The sequence below is a fragment of the Miniopterus natalensis genome, chromosome 2 (genome assembly GCF_054644295.1).
Source record: "Miniopterus natalensis isolate mMinNat1 chromosome 2, mMinNat1.hap1, whole genome shotgun sequence".
Lineage (NCBI taxonomy): Eukaryota > Metazoa > Chordata > Mammalia > Chiroptera > Miniopteridae > Miniopterus > Miniopterus natalensis.
In genome coordinates this window covers 15580723-15595931 of record NC_142082.1, presented here as the reverse complement: position 1 = coordinate 15595931, position 15209 = coordinate 15580723, and the positions used below count along the sequence as shown (strand labels likewise).

Here is a 15209-nt window from a genome sequence, read left to right as displayed (position 1 = left end):
CCTGGGTATAGAGATGGTTGGCCAGAATGCGCATGGCCCCTGCAAGCACTCAGGAACATTTGGGAATACATAATCTCCTAAACAAAGGAATTCACTCTCTTACAACTCTTGCTGCTCTTGTTGCTCAGGGCACGCGCTCTTGGCTCTCTTGTATTCACCCCAATGGCCCACAGCCATGTGGACTCCCCACCCAATGGACTAATGGCCTGCAGCGGGAAAACACAAGCTAAACTAGCATGGTTCAAACTGGACCTGGCTCCAACATGGAAAGGAAACTCTGGACACTGGCTCTGATTTTAGCTCTACTGAAGACACAGCTACACTTCTATGAATGGATTAAGGGAAATGGGACTTTGGAAACCCAAGGGTGTGTAATTCCACAGAAATGAAGCTTTCTACCATATCTCATCCTCCCGTGGGAGCCTCCGAAATGCTTACTCCAGCAGTACCCCAAAAACCCCACTAGAGCAATTGGGGGAGATGAGGCCCTCTCCTCTCCTATAACATATATGCATACATATCATCTATACTTTATTGTAGAAGATATAATTTATACAGTATTATTCTGTATTGTTTTTGAGAATTGATTTCTACTTTTCAATGCCTAAGAGAAATAGGAAAGGAGAGAAAAACAAAGAGGAACCAGAGAATCCACGACAAAGCCCTCATTAAATTCCCTAAAGAAGCTTTCAAGACTTTCATTAATCTATTGATAGATTTCTGCTAATCTTAGTTTCCCTCCAAATAACCTAAGTAAGCAAACTAAAAAAGCTAAATAAATCCGCCTTAATTAGCATTTGGTTTGGCTACAGCAAGTCACTGCAATTTTAAAAAGTAGCAGGATGATATTTTGTTTTGTTTTTGAGAGAGAACTATTTCTACCAAATTTTCATTAATGTCAAATATTGTATAATATATAATTTGTATTAATAAAGTATAAATTAAAATTTGTGTTAATGAAGTCAATTGAAATAAAGTGTAAATGGAGCCAGCCAAATAAATAAAATGTGACTAAAATGCGAGCAGCAGGGGAGAGGATAAAGCCTGTGTCTATGCTGTCACTGTGAAAAGCCACACTGCCCATAAGCCACAACGCGCCTTGACCTGCACTCAATCCACGGCACAGTGAAGTGCTTTATAACTGAATTTCACTGTCCGGCTGAATAATTCATTATTTTTAATGAATTTCCTCTGTTCTGTAAGTAGCTATAGCCAGTCAGCAAAATCAACCATTACAAACTGGGAAACTGCAGAGAAAGTTTTCAAGTAAGTCCATTTAAAACTTGCTTAGTCTGCCTATTTTTCCTTTTATGTTTATTACTGTTAGTTCCTATGGCCTGAGATGAAATTTTATAGGACTCATTATCAAGTGGACACTGATGGTTATCTACCCGGCACCCATTCCACCACGCACCTTTTTTACAGTACCATAAATTTAACTCATAACGACCAGTTACCCACAAAGTCAATGTGGGTAAGAAAAGCTTCCTCCACTCCAGGCTCCCATGGTAAACCCAGCTGATCTAAAGGTAACCCCATTCCCCTTGCCACAATGATGATTCAGAAACTCAGGCATAAACTAAGGCGTTCCTCTGGATTTGGTTTAAGAAAATATATGATTTAATTCAAGCCTATGATACAACAGGGGGCTGGTAGGGGGGTGGGACGAGGCTGTTGAGAATGGCACTGTCTTGCTCTTCTTGTAAGAAAGCTACCAGAAAAGATGCCCTCTATTTGAGAAAGTGAAGCCACCTTGATGGAAGTCAGCCTGAGGACAAGGCCCACACACAGAAGGCAAATATGAGAAATGGAGTCACAGTCAATGGACTAAAGCAGTCTTCAAGTCAGCCCTACCTCAGCCTTCAAGTTACATTTTAATAACAAATTTTGTTATTTTTTAAGTCTGTTTGAATCAAGTTTTCTGTGCTTGCATTCTAACTAATACACAAACACAAATGAAAATAAAAGTATGTGGCCAATCCTTTTCTTCCTTTAATCCCTTATCTTAAATTAAGTTATAATGATAAACAGAATAACCATACATTGGTTACAAAATTTTCATGATTTCATAGAGTTTCAAAACCTTCTTAAATGAGAATAAAAATAAAAATAACATAAAATAGCAATTAAAAAGAAAATTATAACAACTAAATGGCAGTGATGCTTAACTTTTGGATGCAAAGCCTTGCATTGGATGGAAATTCATCACTGCCAGGTAGAAAAATGCATAAATTTTACAGTGAGACCAAGTTAAGTGTAGGAGGACAAGAGAAAGATAAAAATGGAGACTGGGTGAAAAAGAAACTGGAAAATTAATACACAATTCTGAAAGGAACCATAAATTTACCCGATATAGTTCTTCCATAAGAACTTTTAATAGCCTCTTCAGACAGGGCAAGTTCATACAAAGTGAATAAAAGGAAAAACCACTAATTTTATGACACCTCTAGGAAGACAAAAGTTATCTTCCAGTCCAATTATCCTCCTACTCTACTTCGGTGCCTTCAGTTTATGAATGAACAGCAAAAGCAGACCAGGTGCCAATCAGTGGATGATTCCTCATCCTGCAACATCTAAATTTCTAGGAGAAACAACAAAGCTTTGCTATTTATTCCAGTGGCTACCATTTTTCCTACCACAGACTAGGAAGATCCCATACCTCTATCTTCTTAGCCTCAAAAAGACCTAAAGAGAGGGTAGATTTCTGCCCTCCCCTGAAGAGCTAGCCTATCAGACTAATTGTGGAAGAGATCATAAAAATGCAATGACAAAAACACTGGAGCCAGAAAGAAACACAGGCTTGAAATAGGCTCAGGAGGGAAGGTCACTGGTTCTACCTATCTGGGGAAGAATGTGAAATTATTCCAATTTCTTATTTCTCCATGAAGAAGTTATTCAAAAATCTTCCCTTCTCAATCCTCCCATATATTAAGCATTTTATCAAAAAAAGAAAGACAATCGCCTTTAAAAGAGGCTCAGTGCTATTACTAACAAGTTTTTACAAGAGGTAAGCTCAACTTTTACCAAAAAGCTAAAATCTCCTAAAATAAGTAATTTTTCTCCAGTAACTCTTCGAGGGCATTATCTATTTGAGTAAAAGCAGCAAATATTCCTGAGATGACCAGATTCAAGATGAGCATACCCAAATTAACTACTTTTCTATATATGAGCAAGAATCAGTTAGAAAATATAACTAACATATCTAAACTCAGTAACAGCAAAAATGACAACCTACTGAGAAACAAGCCTAACATAAAATATATAAGAACCATTTTAAAAACTAGAGACGTTTACTAAGACATCAAAAAATAGCTAGATAAGATATACTGAGTTCCTGGATACTTAGTCTCAAAACTGTAAATATATTAAGTCAATACACTAAAGAAGCAATATCAAGAAAAAAATGTCAGCAGGATTTTCATGAAACCACACAAGTTTGTATTAAAGTTCTCTAGAAAGAAAAAATGCTCAAGAACAGTAAATAATTTTTTTCACTCTACTAAATATAAACTAGCGCAAAACAACAGTAAGTATAATAATGTGGAACTGGTATAAAATGGAAATATAAATCAATGGAATAAAGTAGAGCATGTCCAGAAATAGATCCATGTAAATTTAGAAAGCTGACATATGATAAAGGAAGCATTTCTAATCTTTAGGAAAGAACAAAGTATTCAATAAATGAGTCCAACAAAACTGCCTGTAATTCCAATACACCGTTATCAGCAAAAATTAAATAGATTAATCATCTACAATTTTTGCAAGAGAACAGAAACTGGCTCACCATTTTCAAATACGTTTTGTAGAAGTTATCAAAATTTTAAATATGCATTTCCTTCAAGACAGTAATTATATCTCTCCCACGGAAATACATGCACATATGTACAAAGATATAAACAAAGGATGTCCATTATATCAGTCTGTAATAGCAAAAATTCTCGAAGCAATTAGTAGGGTAAATTAATAGTTAAATAAACAATGACATATCCATAATATGGCAAAATAAATAGTAAAAGAATAAAATACAACTATATATATTAAGGTGATAAGTTCTGTACATATGTGCTAAGTGAAAACAGGAAAACTAGGTGTTAGTAATAGTTGCCACTTAAATTTTAGAATATAAAATTAAATTCTGCATCTATGTAAATGCAAAGAACAATCCAGGAGGATACATATCAGTTAACAGGGGCCCTTACCAGGAAACGAATAGAATTGAGATGAGGTATGTGAAGAAAGAGTTTTAACAGTTTGTTTCTCAATAAGCATGATTTCTCTCTCCCCCTCCCTGCTTCCTTCCTTCCTGTCTACCTCTTTCGTGCAACCTGAGAATAACTTGAAAGCCCTCTATAAATCATAAAGTCAAAAGTGACTTACAGTTTTCTAATTTGGGATCCTAGGATAAACAGCATCTCATGGTTTTAGTAAAATCAGGAATGAAAGGGGCAAAAAGAGGCTGACTACCTCCACACTAGGAAAAAAAAGAGAGTAACAAACCCATTTAGCCCTCCCCACCTCAGCCCTCAGGCCCTCAATTCGGAACAGCAAAGCTTTTTGAATGGGAAGACCTCAACACCAGTACCAGGAATGAAATCCAACTGTTTTAAGGCCAATAGGGAAATCCCATGCCTCTTGCCACATGACTGTCTCAGGGATAAGACTACAACCCAGGTCTCAGTTCTCTCCTCTCCATGTCCTGTCCGTAATTACTAGATCCAAGGTGGTCCAATTATAGCAAAGCTCAGGATTCTCCTTCCATGGTATGGGAAAGAATGCTTTTGCTCCTGCTAGATATGAAGAAAGAAATATATAGCATGGGTGCTGCACACACAGTCATCTTATAAGCATACAAGAAATCACCCTGAAGATAAAGCACCTTCATGCCTTCTTCATGGGAGGGGGCCAAGCACAGGGCCCGAAAAATAGAGCTCTGACTGAACTTGCCTGAAGCTCACTCTACCTCAGGATTGTTTCTTAATTAGGCTAATAAACAACCTTTCATTGCTAAAGCCAGTCTGATTTGGATTTTCCATTAGCTCCAACTGAAAGCATCCCTGTTGACCTATTGGGAAAGTAAAACCTAATGACAATTCTTGATCTGATTTTTTGAAGCCTGTATAGCATTCCATTTTCTTTATCTATCTGTATTGGTATTATATCCCCATTGATACTGATATTCCTATTGAATATTAACTATTCCCTACTGATGACAGGTTGCTGAAAATTTTATCACAAATAATATTCAATGAACATCCTTGTGTGTACTTTTAGATATTCATATTATTTCCATAGGATAGATTTCTAGATATGAAATTATTAGGTCATAGAGTAATCCTTCTCTGCCTACCTTCTCACCAATAAATTATTCACATCTCTGAGAAATAAGCAAACGAAGAAGCCTACACAGAAAACCAAAAAACTTCTATAGGAGCTGCATTATAAGCCTTTGGTGAAAAATTTCAAGCTGACAGCTAAGGAAAGATGCTTTATGTCACCTGCCACTCTTACGAGAATACTTTGGTCAAAGGACAAAAGTCCATGAAGGGCTTATGGGCTGACTATGAGTTACCATATAACCATATGTAACTCAACACCTAACTTTCCAGTGTTAGGTATAGATCAGGTTGATGGTAAATGACTTGGGTGTTAAGGGACCATTATCATCACCATCACCATCAGTATTATAGCCATTTATATATATATCCTATCTCTTTTCTCCCTTTACTTATCTAGTGGGTCACAACCTTTGATGCACAATATCTGAGGAAGATAGTTTCTGTTTTCTGACTAGTTTTCCTCCAATAATCTTACCTACACCTTGCTCCACTCATTTGTTCATGAGGATATCGTATCACTACCAGTGACTGAATCCTTCCATAATCTCATTTCCAATAATCTTGCTCTCCAATCAACATCTCCTATTTTTCAAGTTCATTCCCTCTAGGAATGCAACTCAAACAATCTTTTGACCCAACTGGGACCCATACTCCAATGATCCTAGTACCTTTTCACTCTGCTCACCCTAGGTAGTCTTTATTTCCTCCCTGACAAGTTGTTTTTCTTTTTTTCCCCCAATTTAATATTATTTTATATTAGTTTCAGGTATATAGCATAATGGTTAGACATTTATATAATTTAAAAATTAATCCCCTGATATGTCTAGTACCCACCTAGAACCATACATTGTTATTACAATATTATTGACTATATTCCTTATGCTGTACTTTACATCCTGGAACTATTTTGTAACTACCAATTTGTACTTCTTAATCCCCTCACTTTTTCAGACAGCCCCACAACCCCCTCCCCTCTGGAAACCATCAGTCTGCTCTCTGTATCTATGAATCTGTTTCTATTTTGTTTATTTTGTTCTTTAGATTCCACATATAAGTTAAATCATACGGTATTTGTCCTTCTCTGACTTCACTTAGCATAACACCCTCTAAGTCCACCTATGTTTTTGCAAATGGTAAGATTTCATTCTTTTTATGGCCAAGTAATATTCCATTATATATATGTACTACATCTTCTATATCCAGTCATCTTTCCCTTGACTGGTTTAAATTAAAAAGTTGTAACCATTTCGTTGCATATTCCCTTCACCTCACAGCCCATCTCTGGCTTCATTATTCTCTCTTGGCAAAGCTCTAACCTGGATTAAAAACAAGTTCTCTGCCAACTCTGTGCCTATAACTATGCAGGTGAAAGAATGTAGGTGAAAAACACAACCAAGATGACTGATCTCATCTTCAATTTGTGACCACCAACTTCAAGTGGGTCCTTAGTCTTCCTAACAATTCTACAACTTTCCACTAATCTATTTACGATCCTCCCCTCCTATTTCACACCTCCTCCTCTCTACTTAAACCTATCATCTCTCTTCCCCTATCCTCACTCTCAGCTTATGACCTTGCTTCACATTTCACTTAAGTAATCAAGAATTTACACAAACTCCTATCCTGGAAGAAGCAGAAAAGAAACAGACTCATAGATACAGAGACCATTTTGATGGTTGCCAGATGGGTGAGAGGGGTTGGGGGGGACTGGTAAAAAAGGTGGTAATACCACTGTAATTAGATAAGTATTAATATCAGAAAAGGAGCAAAGGAAAGGCCAGGCATGATAGGCAAGCTCCCTCAAGACACGGGGGGAAGGGAACTGGACAAAGGGAAGATATACGCATGCCCACTAAAGTTCAGATAACTAGGGAAGGTGCTTACTGTCAGTCACACCTGGGAATAGAGGTCAATGGCCAGAATGGGTGGGGCCAATGCAAGCACCTGAAAATTTGGGGTATATAATCCCCTACTCTCTTGGTTCCTCTTCGCTTCCTGACGTTCTCCTGTGTGGCCCACAGCCATACAGACCCCCACACACAATGGATTAATGGACTGCAGCTAGCCTGATGCTGGACTAGGCCTGTCTCCAACACGGAAACCAACGAAACGACACTGGCTTTGCTTCTGAAACCCTCGCTACACTACTTCTATGACTGGACTAAGGAAAATGGGACTTTAAAAACACAGGAATTTAATTCCACGCAAATAAAATTCACTTGTTTTACTGTGTGAGTCTCAGAATATTATTTTTCTTGGAATATCGTAAGAAGTCCACCCCCAGCAGCACATAGTGGGGAAGAGGACCCCCCAACTTGGTCCAATATCAACGGGACTAAGAAGTACAAATCGGTTATTACAGAATAGTCATGGGGAGGTAAAGTACAGCATAGGGAATATAGTCAATAACATTGTAATAACTATATATGGTGTTAGATGGGTACTGGATTTATCGGGAAGATCACTTAGCTATATAATCACTGGGGTGTATAGCTGAAACCAATATAATATTGTATGTCAACTCTAATTGAAAAATAAAAAATTATTTTTTAAAGAGGCATTAAAGACTGAATTATTTCAACTTAAGAAATCTAACACATAGTACTTTGCTAAATTACACATAGCACGTTCTTTCTCTCGACTTTGTTGTGTAAACATGGAGTGGCTCGATTTCTACAGCAGTAAAGACCGCATGGAAAAGCACAATCCTTAGGGCAACCAGTCGCACAGGCTGGCTCTGAAAAGGCCTGCAGGCAGGCGGGGCGGCCCTTTCGAGGGAGCCCGGGAGGTGGAGAGGAGATTCCGCTCCTGAGGAAGCCCCCACACACCTCGCAGAGGCCTGCCCTACGGGCCTGAGCACCGCCAGCGTCGGAGAAGGCTGGGCTGACAGATACCCCGGGGTCCCGAGCCGGCGGAAGCAGGGGTGGGAGGACACGTTACCCTGAGAAGAACCAGTTCAACGGGTCTTCTTCAGCCGGACTACTTGTGGGCCACAGCAGCACGGCCTGGAACCCATGGCAGCCAGGCTAGGCACCAATTCCACAGACTTGATTCCCGCTCCGCCGAGCGCACGCAGCAGCGTCCCGCCGCGCACACCACCCAGCAGCCGGGGGAGGCCAGCCTCCCCCAGCCCTTTCTCCGGGGTCCGCCGGCCCGCCCGCGAGCGCTTTGCCGCGCCGCTGGGTTTGCAGCGGTCCCGGCACCGCCCCGCGCTAGGCGGCGCGCATGCGCGGGCACTCTCGCTGCTGCGGAGCACTTCGGGAGTTGTAGTCTCCGTGCGGGCGCCGCGGGCCGCGAGAATCCTACATCCCGACAGAACCTGGAGAAGTGAGAACACTCCGGCCGCCCCGTCCTTATTCCCCGCTTCACACCTGTCCCGTCACCTCGCACTCACGCGCCGGGCTTCGATCAGGGCGCGCCCCGAGGGAGAACGCGACATCCCCACTTCCCATCAGCGGGTTGTGCTGGAGGAGGCGGGGTCCACTGCCCGCCCCCCGCCGCCTCCCTCCCGTGCCGGTGTCGGGCCGGTGCCCGAAGAGAGGCGGCGGCGGCCCCCGCAGCGGCCGCGGGAGGGGCGGCGGCGGCGGCGGCGGGCGCCGCAAGCGATGCCCCTGCCGGGCTGCTCCGGCGGGGGGGCTGGGCTGTGCGCTCGGCGGCGGCGGAGGGGGAGCAGGCGGGGGGCGGCGGCTCCGGCGGCTGCAGCAGAGGGGCCGAGGGCCGGCGGCGGCGGCGGTCGTGAAGGGCATCGGCGACGGCGGGGATGGCAGCGCTGATGTGAGTGTCGGCTGGCTGGGGACCGGGGGCTGCCGAGCCCGAGCCGGGCGCCCGGCGGCGAGCGGGCGTGGGAGGCCGGGGCGGCGGAGGGATGCTGCGCGCGCCGTGCGGGACCGGGGAAGCCGCCGGCCGCCGCCGACCCTCCGCCTGGGGCCGGGCGCCGGGGGGCCGGGGCCGGAGCCGCGGGAGCAGATCCCGGCGTGCGGGTCGCGGGCGGAGGCGGCGGCGGGGGCGGCGCAGGCCGAGGGGCGTCCGCGATTGTTCTCAGCACCCCTCCCCCACCCCGCCCCGTGTGTCTGTTTGTCACTTGCAGCTGAAGATGGAGCGAGCCAGGCGGAGGGGAGGCGGCGGCGGCGGGCGCGGGCGCGGAGGCAAGACCGTGGGGGGCTTCGGCCTGGGCAAGAGCCGGCTGTATCCCCAGGCCCAGCACGCCCACTACCCCAACTACGCGGCCTTGGCCACGGCCAACCAGGCGGGGGGCGCGGCGGAAATCCAGGAGCTGGCCTCCAAGCGCGTGGACATCCAGAAGAAGAGGTTCTACCTGGACGTGAAGCAGAGCTCCCGCGGCCGGTTCCTGAAGATAGCCGAGGTGTGGGTGGGCAGAGGCCGGCAGGACAATGTCAGGAAGAGCAAGCTGACCCTCTCCCTGTCGGTGGCGGCGGAGCTGAAGGACTGTCTGGGCGACTTCATCGAGCATTACGCCCACCTGGGCCTGAGGGGCCACCGGCCCGAGCCGGGCCACGGCAGAGAGCAGGGCGCCCGGAGGAGAGCCAGGCGCGCGGCGCCCTCCCCGCCGGCCTCCGTGGGGTCCGAGGAGCACCCCCACAGCGTCCTCAAAACGGACTACATCGAGCGGGACAACAGGAAATATTACCTCGACCTGAAGGAAAACCAGCGGGGGCGCTTCCTGCGGATCCGGCAGACGGTGCTGCGGGGCGCCGGCGTGATCGGGTACTTTGGCCACGGTCTGGGCCAGGAACAGACGATCGTCCTGCCGGCGCAGGGGATGATCGAGTTTCGCGATGCCTTGGTTCAGCTCATCGAAGACTACGGCGAAGGGGACCTCGAGGAGCGGAGGTGTGGGGACGACGACCCGCTGGAGCTCCCCGAGGGGACTTCTTTCAGAGTGGACAATAAAAGGTTCTACTTTGATGTGGGCTCTAATAAATATGGCATTTTCCTGAAGGTAAGTGAGGTGAGGCCGCCTTACCGTAATACTATTACTGTTCCGTTCAAAGCTTGGACAAGGTTTGGGGAGAATTTTATCAAGTATGAAGAGGAGATGAGGAAAATATGCAACAGCCATAAAGAAAAGAGAATGGATGGCGCGAGGGCCGGTGGAGAAGAGCAAGAATGCCTCGGCTAGCGTGGAATGGAACTCCATCAGGCAAAGTTTAAGATCATAAATTGGCTAAAAGTACTGATCCGTAATCATTTGAAGAAGTTTCTCCTCTTTTTTTTTTTTTCTTTTTTTTTTGGCCCTTTGTTATTAGTAGTAATACCTCTATAGTTTAGACTTCAAGGAGTCCGATGCTCGCGTTATGTTCCACATAGGACACTAATTCTTACGGGAATTCCCACCTTCCCGGAGCTACATAGTTTAGCTGCTTCATCTGCTCCAGAAGTACTATTGAAGTACGCAAGTCAGCACAAAATGCCACCTTCTGACCTTCTAAACACCATAACTAGCATTTGCATTGCACTAGGACACTACCCTGCAAAAAGATACATACACTTAATACTATTTAACAAGTTCCCCCCAAAAAGTGCCCCATTCCTACATCATTAAAAGCTGCTAAGCTTACCTGTAGGACAGTTACCGCAGAAACAAATTGACCTCAAGTACAGTATAACTATATTTATTTAGAAAAGTACGAGTGGAAACATATTAATTTTATCCATTGGATAACTGAATATTAAGCGGTACCATTAAAGAAATCTTAGAGTTACTGTATTACTCCGTGATTTAAAATTTTGTGGTAACCCTACAGTAGATAGGGTTTGATACAGCTGCCATATCAAAGCCATGGGAGAGTTTTAATTGGCTATTCTAAGTTAGCCACAATCCCATCTTCACTTCTGTTTACTGTATCATAGGTTTCCATTGACTTTCCCAAGTTTCAGGAATTACTTTTATGTCACTCTTGAGGGGAAAGCTTCATCCTGTGGCTTTGCCATGGAAATTTTGGTATTTTAGCTTTTCGTGCTAATTTGAAGGTTGTGAGAGGTTTTTTTCCCCAAAATATATCACAGACTTGAGGTGTTATATTTTATGCTTCTCCTTTAACACTATTTCAGAGGGGTTGGTGCACCAGTTAACTGATACAAAAATACATCTGTAATAATATATTTTAGTAGCACTTTTGCAATTGCTACCCTTAAAACTGAGTCAACACTTCCAGTATAAACCTGATTTTTACAGGTGTTTTAATTCCAGGAGGGGGGGAAAAAAGGATTTTTCTAAAAAGCATTTAGAATATAAATTTTCAGCCTGGGAAAAATATTATTTGAAAATTGGTTATAAGTATATTTGAAAGGAAAATTCAGGCATTTTCCAAGGTGCTCTTTATAATACTTAAAAAGGTTTACTTTACACAAGACTAACCCAGTTACATATATTAAAAATTACTTTCCAGGAAGTGCCACAGCAATTTTTCAACACCTAAGCAATTTTTTAAACAAGTGGTTATAGTGTCTATGTGTACCAACCCACACTGTATTAACCGACTAACTTTTATCTGTTGAGCTGCATTTTATTCTGAATGAAATTATTGTCTTTTATCTTGGCTTTTTCCCCTCCCACACAATAAGTCCATATAATCATGTAAGGGTCAGATACTGATTTCAACCCCCAAATATAGCTCTCATTGAGAGCTGGCTGCATGGATTGAGATCAGAATATAGCTCTTCTTTTATATGCTATATGTAACTCAAGGTTATTTTAACAATTTCTTTCTTCAGAGATTTGTCCTCAAATACGTTTAAGTAAGATCACTAAGCAAGCTTTATGATATGAATTAAGAAAACTAATTTCACTGATTTATGTGACTTAAAAACAAGCATTCAATAACCCGGACATATATTCTTGTGTTGGTTTGCAGATTACATTTCACATTTCCTCAAGTAGTATGGAGGAATGTCATTAGTTCATTATAGTTGTGGACCATCTGGATCACTATGGAACAACGGAAGGTTAGAAGAAAATGTTAGTACTAGAGTTAATAGCACATGGTGGGTGTTCAGACTCTAAAACTATCAAGGATATTTAAACAGTCCTACCTGTAAAATAACTATTGTAGGCTTGATAAAAGTAGTTTTGGGTATATGAAGGAGTGGTGTGCACTTGAATTACTGTACTACTGATTGTTATTGCTGCCCATCATAGTGCCTATTAATAATCAACCTGTCAGATATTGGCAAACTGGAGCTGTGAATATTCTAGTATTTGAGTGTTCCTATCACTACTGCTGTGACTGTATTCTCTCTTAAAACCTTCCCTTCTAAAATATTTATATCCGTTAAGTCTAAATGATTTCTGTTTTGGTTTTAGTCTGATAAGATTTGAGTGTGTGTCTATACATATGTATATGTATAGACACACCTATATGTGTATGTATATATATGTATGTGTGTGTATATATGTATTATATATACATACACACACAGTACTATGTCAGACTTAAAGATAAATATCTTTAATTTATTGTACATAAGTATTATTAGTTTAATTTTGCACTAATTATTTAAGAAAATTAGTTAAGCAGCCAAATTTTCTATATTGTATGTATACTTCAAAGTTTTTACCACCTCAAAACTACAGATTGAATAGATGCATATATACCATCTATTATTACCGGCAATTGAATATGCTTTAGAATCATTAAGCCTTCTGCCAGTCCTTGTTTCATTTTTTCATAGTTTGTATTCATTGAAAAATTGAAATTATGCTATGATTTTTTGATACTTAAAATTTCCAATCAATCATTAGCCATAATCAAATAAGATCTAGATCAAAACTCTGGTATTAGGACGTGTATGCCATGTATCTTATAAATAAGCTACTATTCTTACCTGTGCAATATCCACTTTATTTATTGTCATTTGTGACATAAATGGAGCTGCAGTGTACATGGTATTCTTCAAAATAACAGGATTCCTGCCTTGAAGACATTAAACTCAAGGCAACTGGATGTTAGAAGTCAAAAAATGAGCATTAAAGTTAGTAACCAAAATTACTAGTTCACTGTATAATTGTAAAACACTGGTGATGTTTGCACATAATAACCCAAGCATAATGTGGTACAGACTCAAACTGTAATAATATAAGCTAATAGTATGAAATTTGGAAACGGGTTCCTCATAATTGTTGGTAGTGTGCTCCTAGCAACTGAAAGCAACACTAATCTGTTGCTTATATGCAAAAGATGCAATGTATTATAAAAGTATTAACGTTCTGCCACATTTTATAATTTTTCTTGTTAAAGCCCCAAATTGCCATGTCCCTTAAACTTGAGTCAAACACAAGCTTATTTGCACTAAAGAGCATGGCCAAAAAATAAATGACAGGGTGGAAAAGCTAGTTGGAACCTCTTGAAATAATTGGTTCTAATGGGAGAATTTCACATTTGTCTATTTGAAAGCTATATGATCCAGGCAGACAATCTGTCAGTTCACTAATTTAATAATGCACTTTACCTTTTGTATATAAAAGATGTACATTTATGCCACTTGACAGGTGGGATGTGTTTCAGTAACTATGTAGTTAGAATCTATAGGGTGATCTCTTGCATGCATATGTTTGTGTTGGAACTGCTGTCGTTTCCATTAAATCAGTGTAATGGAAAAGGGTAGAAGATGCTTTTGAAACAAATCCCAATACCTTTAACAAAGAATTTTAAAGTAGAGTTCATATTTGTATTTTTAAGGACTAGAATTAAAAAAAAAACCACAACCAAAAACCTATTTCTAGCCCAGATTAATATTACAGTTGAGACTATATCTAGTTGAGACTCCCCATAATACCCTGAAAGTTAATTTTGGGAATTTGTGCTGACAAATTTTTTTGAATGATTCTGTTTCATTGTTGATATGTGTTAAAATAACTAATGAAAAGACAGTACATGATTGTATTAGAATTAAAAGTATAGTTGGCCGATCTGGTGTCATTAAGAAAACACCCAACTAAAGAAATAAAATTTCAAATTGAGGAAATGCAAAGAGCCCAAGAACAATTACTGAGATAAATACTATTTCAAAATTTGCAGAACAAACTTTCACCAAACAAAAATGGTATTGGGGGACTTAGTGTATCCTTTCATCCTAAAAACTTCCTAAGATGTACATTTGAAAACTAGATTATTGTTGCTTAACAATAGGTTGTATGTACTTTACTAAGAAACACTGTGTACTAACAATCCATCGAGGGTATACTATATTTACTGCATTCATTTTATACCTGTGGATCAGAATACATTATGGATAGTCATCCTACCCTAATATAATCATGCATTTATGTTGTAATTTTGCAGATATTTTCAGTAAAATAAACATTTATCTGAGCTGCACAATTCAAAAGGATGAAATTGGGACACACTCGTAGACCCTCGTTTTCAATAAGCAGCTGCCGTGGAAAACATGCTGTCCTTCCTTTAGACTTTGTTTATGGTTTGTTTTCACATTTAAGTGAATAGGGCTTACTGTGAATTTTTAAGTGGTGTCCTAAAAGTCATTTTTCATAAGTGTAAGATTTCTTTTCCTGCTTATTTCTAAATGTCCTTCATTAGAACTATTTTTAAAAATCAGATTCCAAGCTTTATGTAAGGACTTTGCTTAGTCACCGCGGTGTGAAGTCTGTCTTTACCAAAGCACCAGGTATCTTTGGCAGAATATAATCTAAAGGAAACCACCAAGAGAAGTTAAAGTTCATTCTATGCCAACAGAATGATACAGGTATAATATTTATCACTGCCAAATAAGATTCTTAAAATCTTTCTGAAGTTTCCTTAAAGATTCCTGGAATTTCAGAGAAAGTGGTGGCTAATGGCTAGCCCATCAAAGAAAGAAAACAGGACATTAGCATGCTGTGAAGACAATCCACAG

At 41.2% G+C, this 15209-nt stretch overlaps 2 protein-coding genes across 8 annotated transcripts in view; one reads left to right on the top strand and one right to left on the bottom strand.

Annotated features, from left to right (window-relative positions):
• Nucleotides 1-9669, bottom strand: part of WRN (WRN RecQ like helicase) — a 99711-nt gene extending 90042 nt beyond the window's left edge. For 4 of the 7 annotated variants that reach the window (XM_016209086.2, XM_016209084.2, XM_016209087.2 and 1 more), the window contains exon 1: nt 8277-8416. The gene's annotated coding sequence lies outside the window, so the exon portion shown is untranslated. Of the gene's footprint in view, nt 1-8276; nt 8418-9651 lie in introns of those variants that run through there. The other 3 variants (XM_087814152.1, XM_087814153.1, XM_016209082.2) reach the window with 2 other exon arrangements.
• The window catches only part of PURG (purine rich element binding protein G), a 31090-nt gene continuing 25310 nt past the window's right edge, over nt 9430-15209 (top strand). Inside the window, exon 1 of the mRNA XM_016209081.2 lies at nt 9430-10296. Within this exon, the coding sequence (XP_016064567.1) occupies nt 9430-10296 (867 nt within the window). The remainder of the gene's footprint in view (nt 10297-15209) is intronic.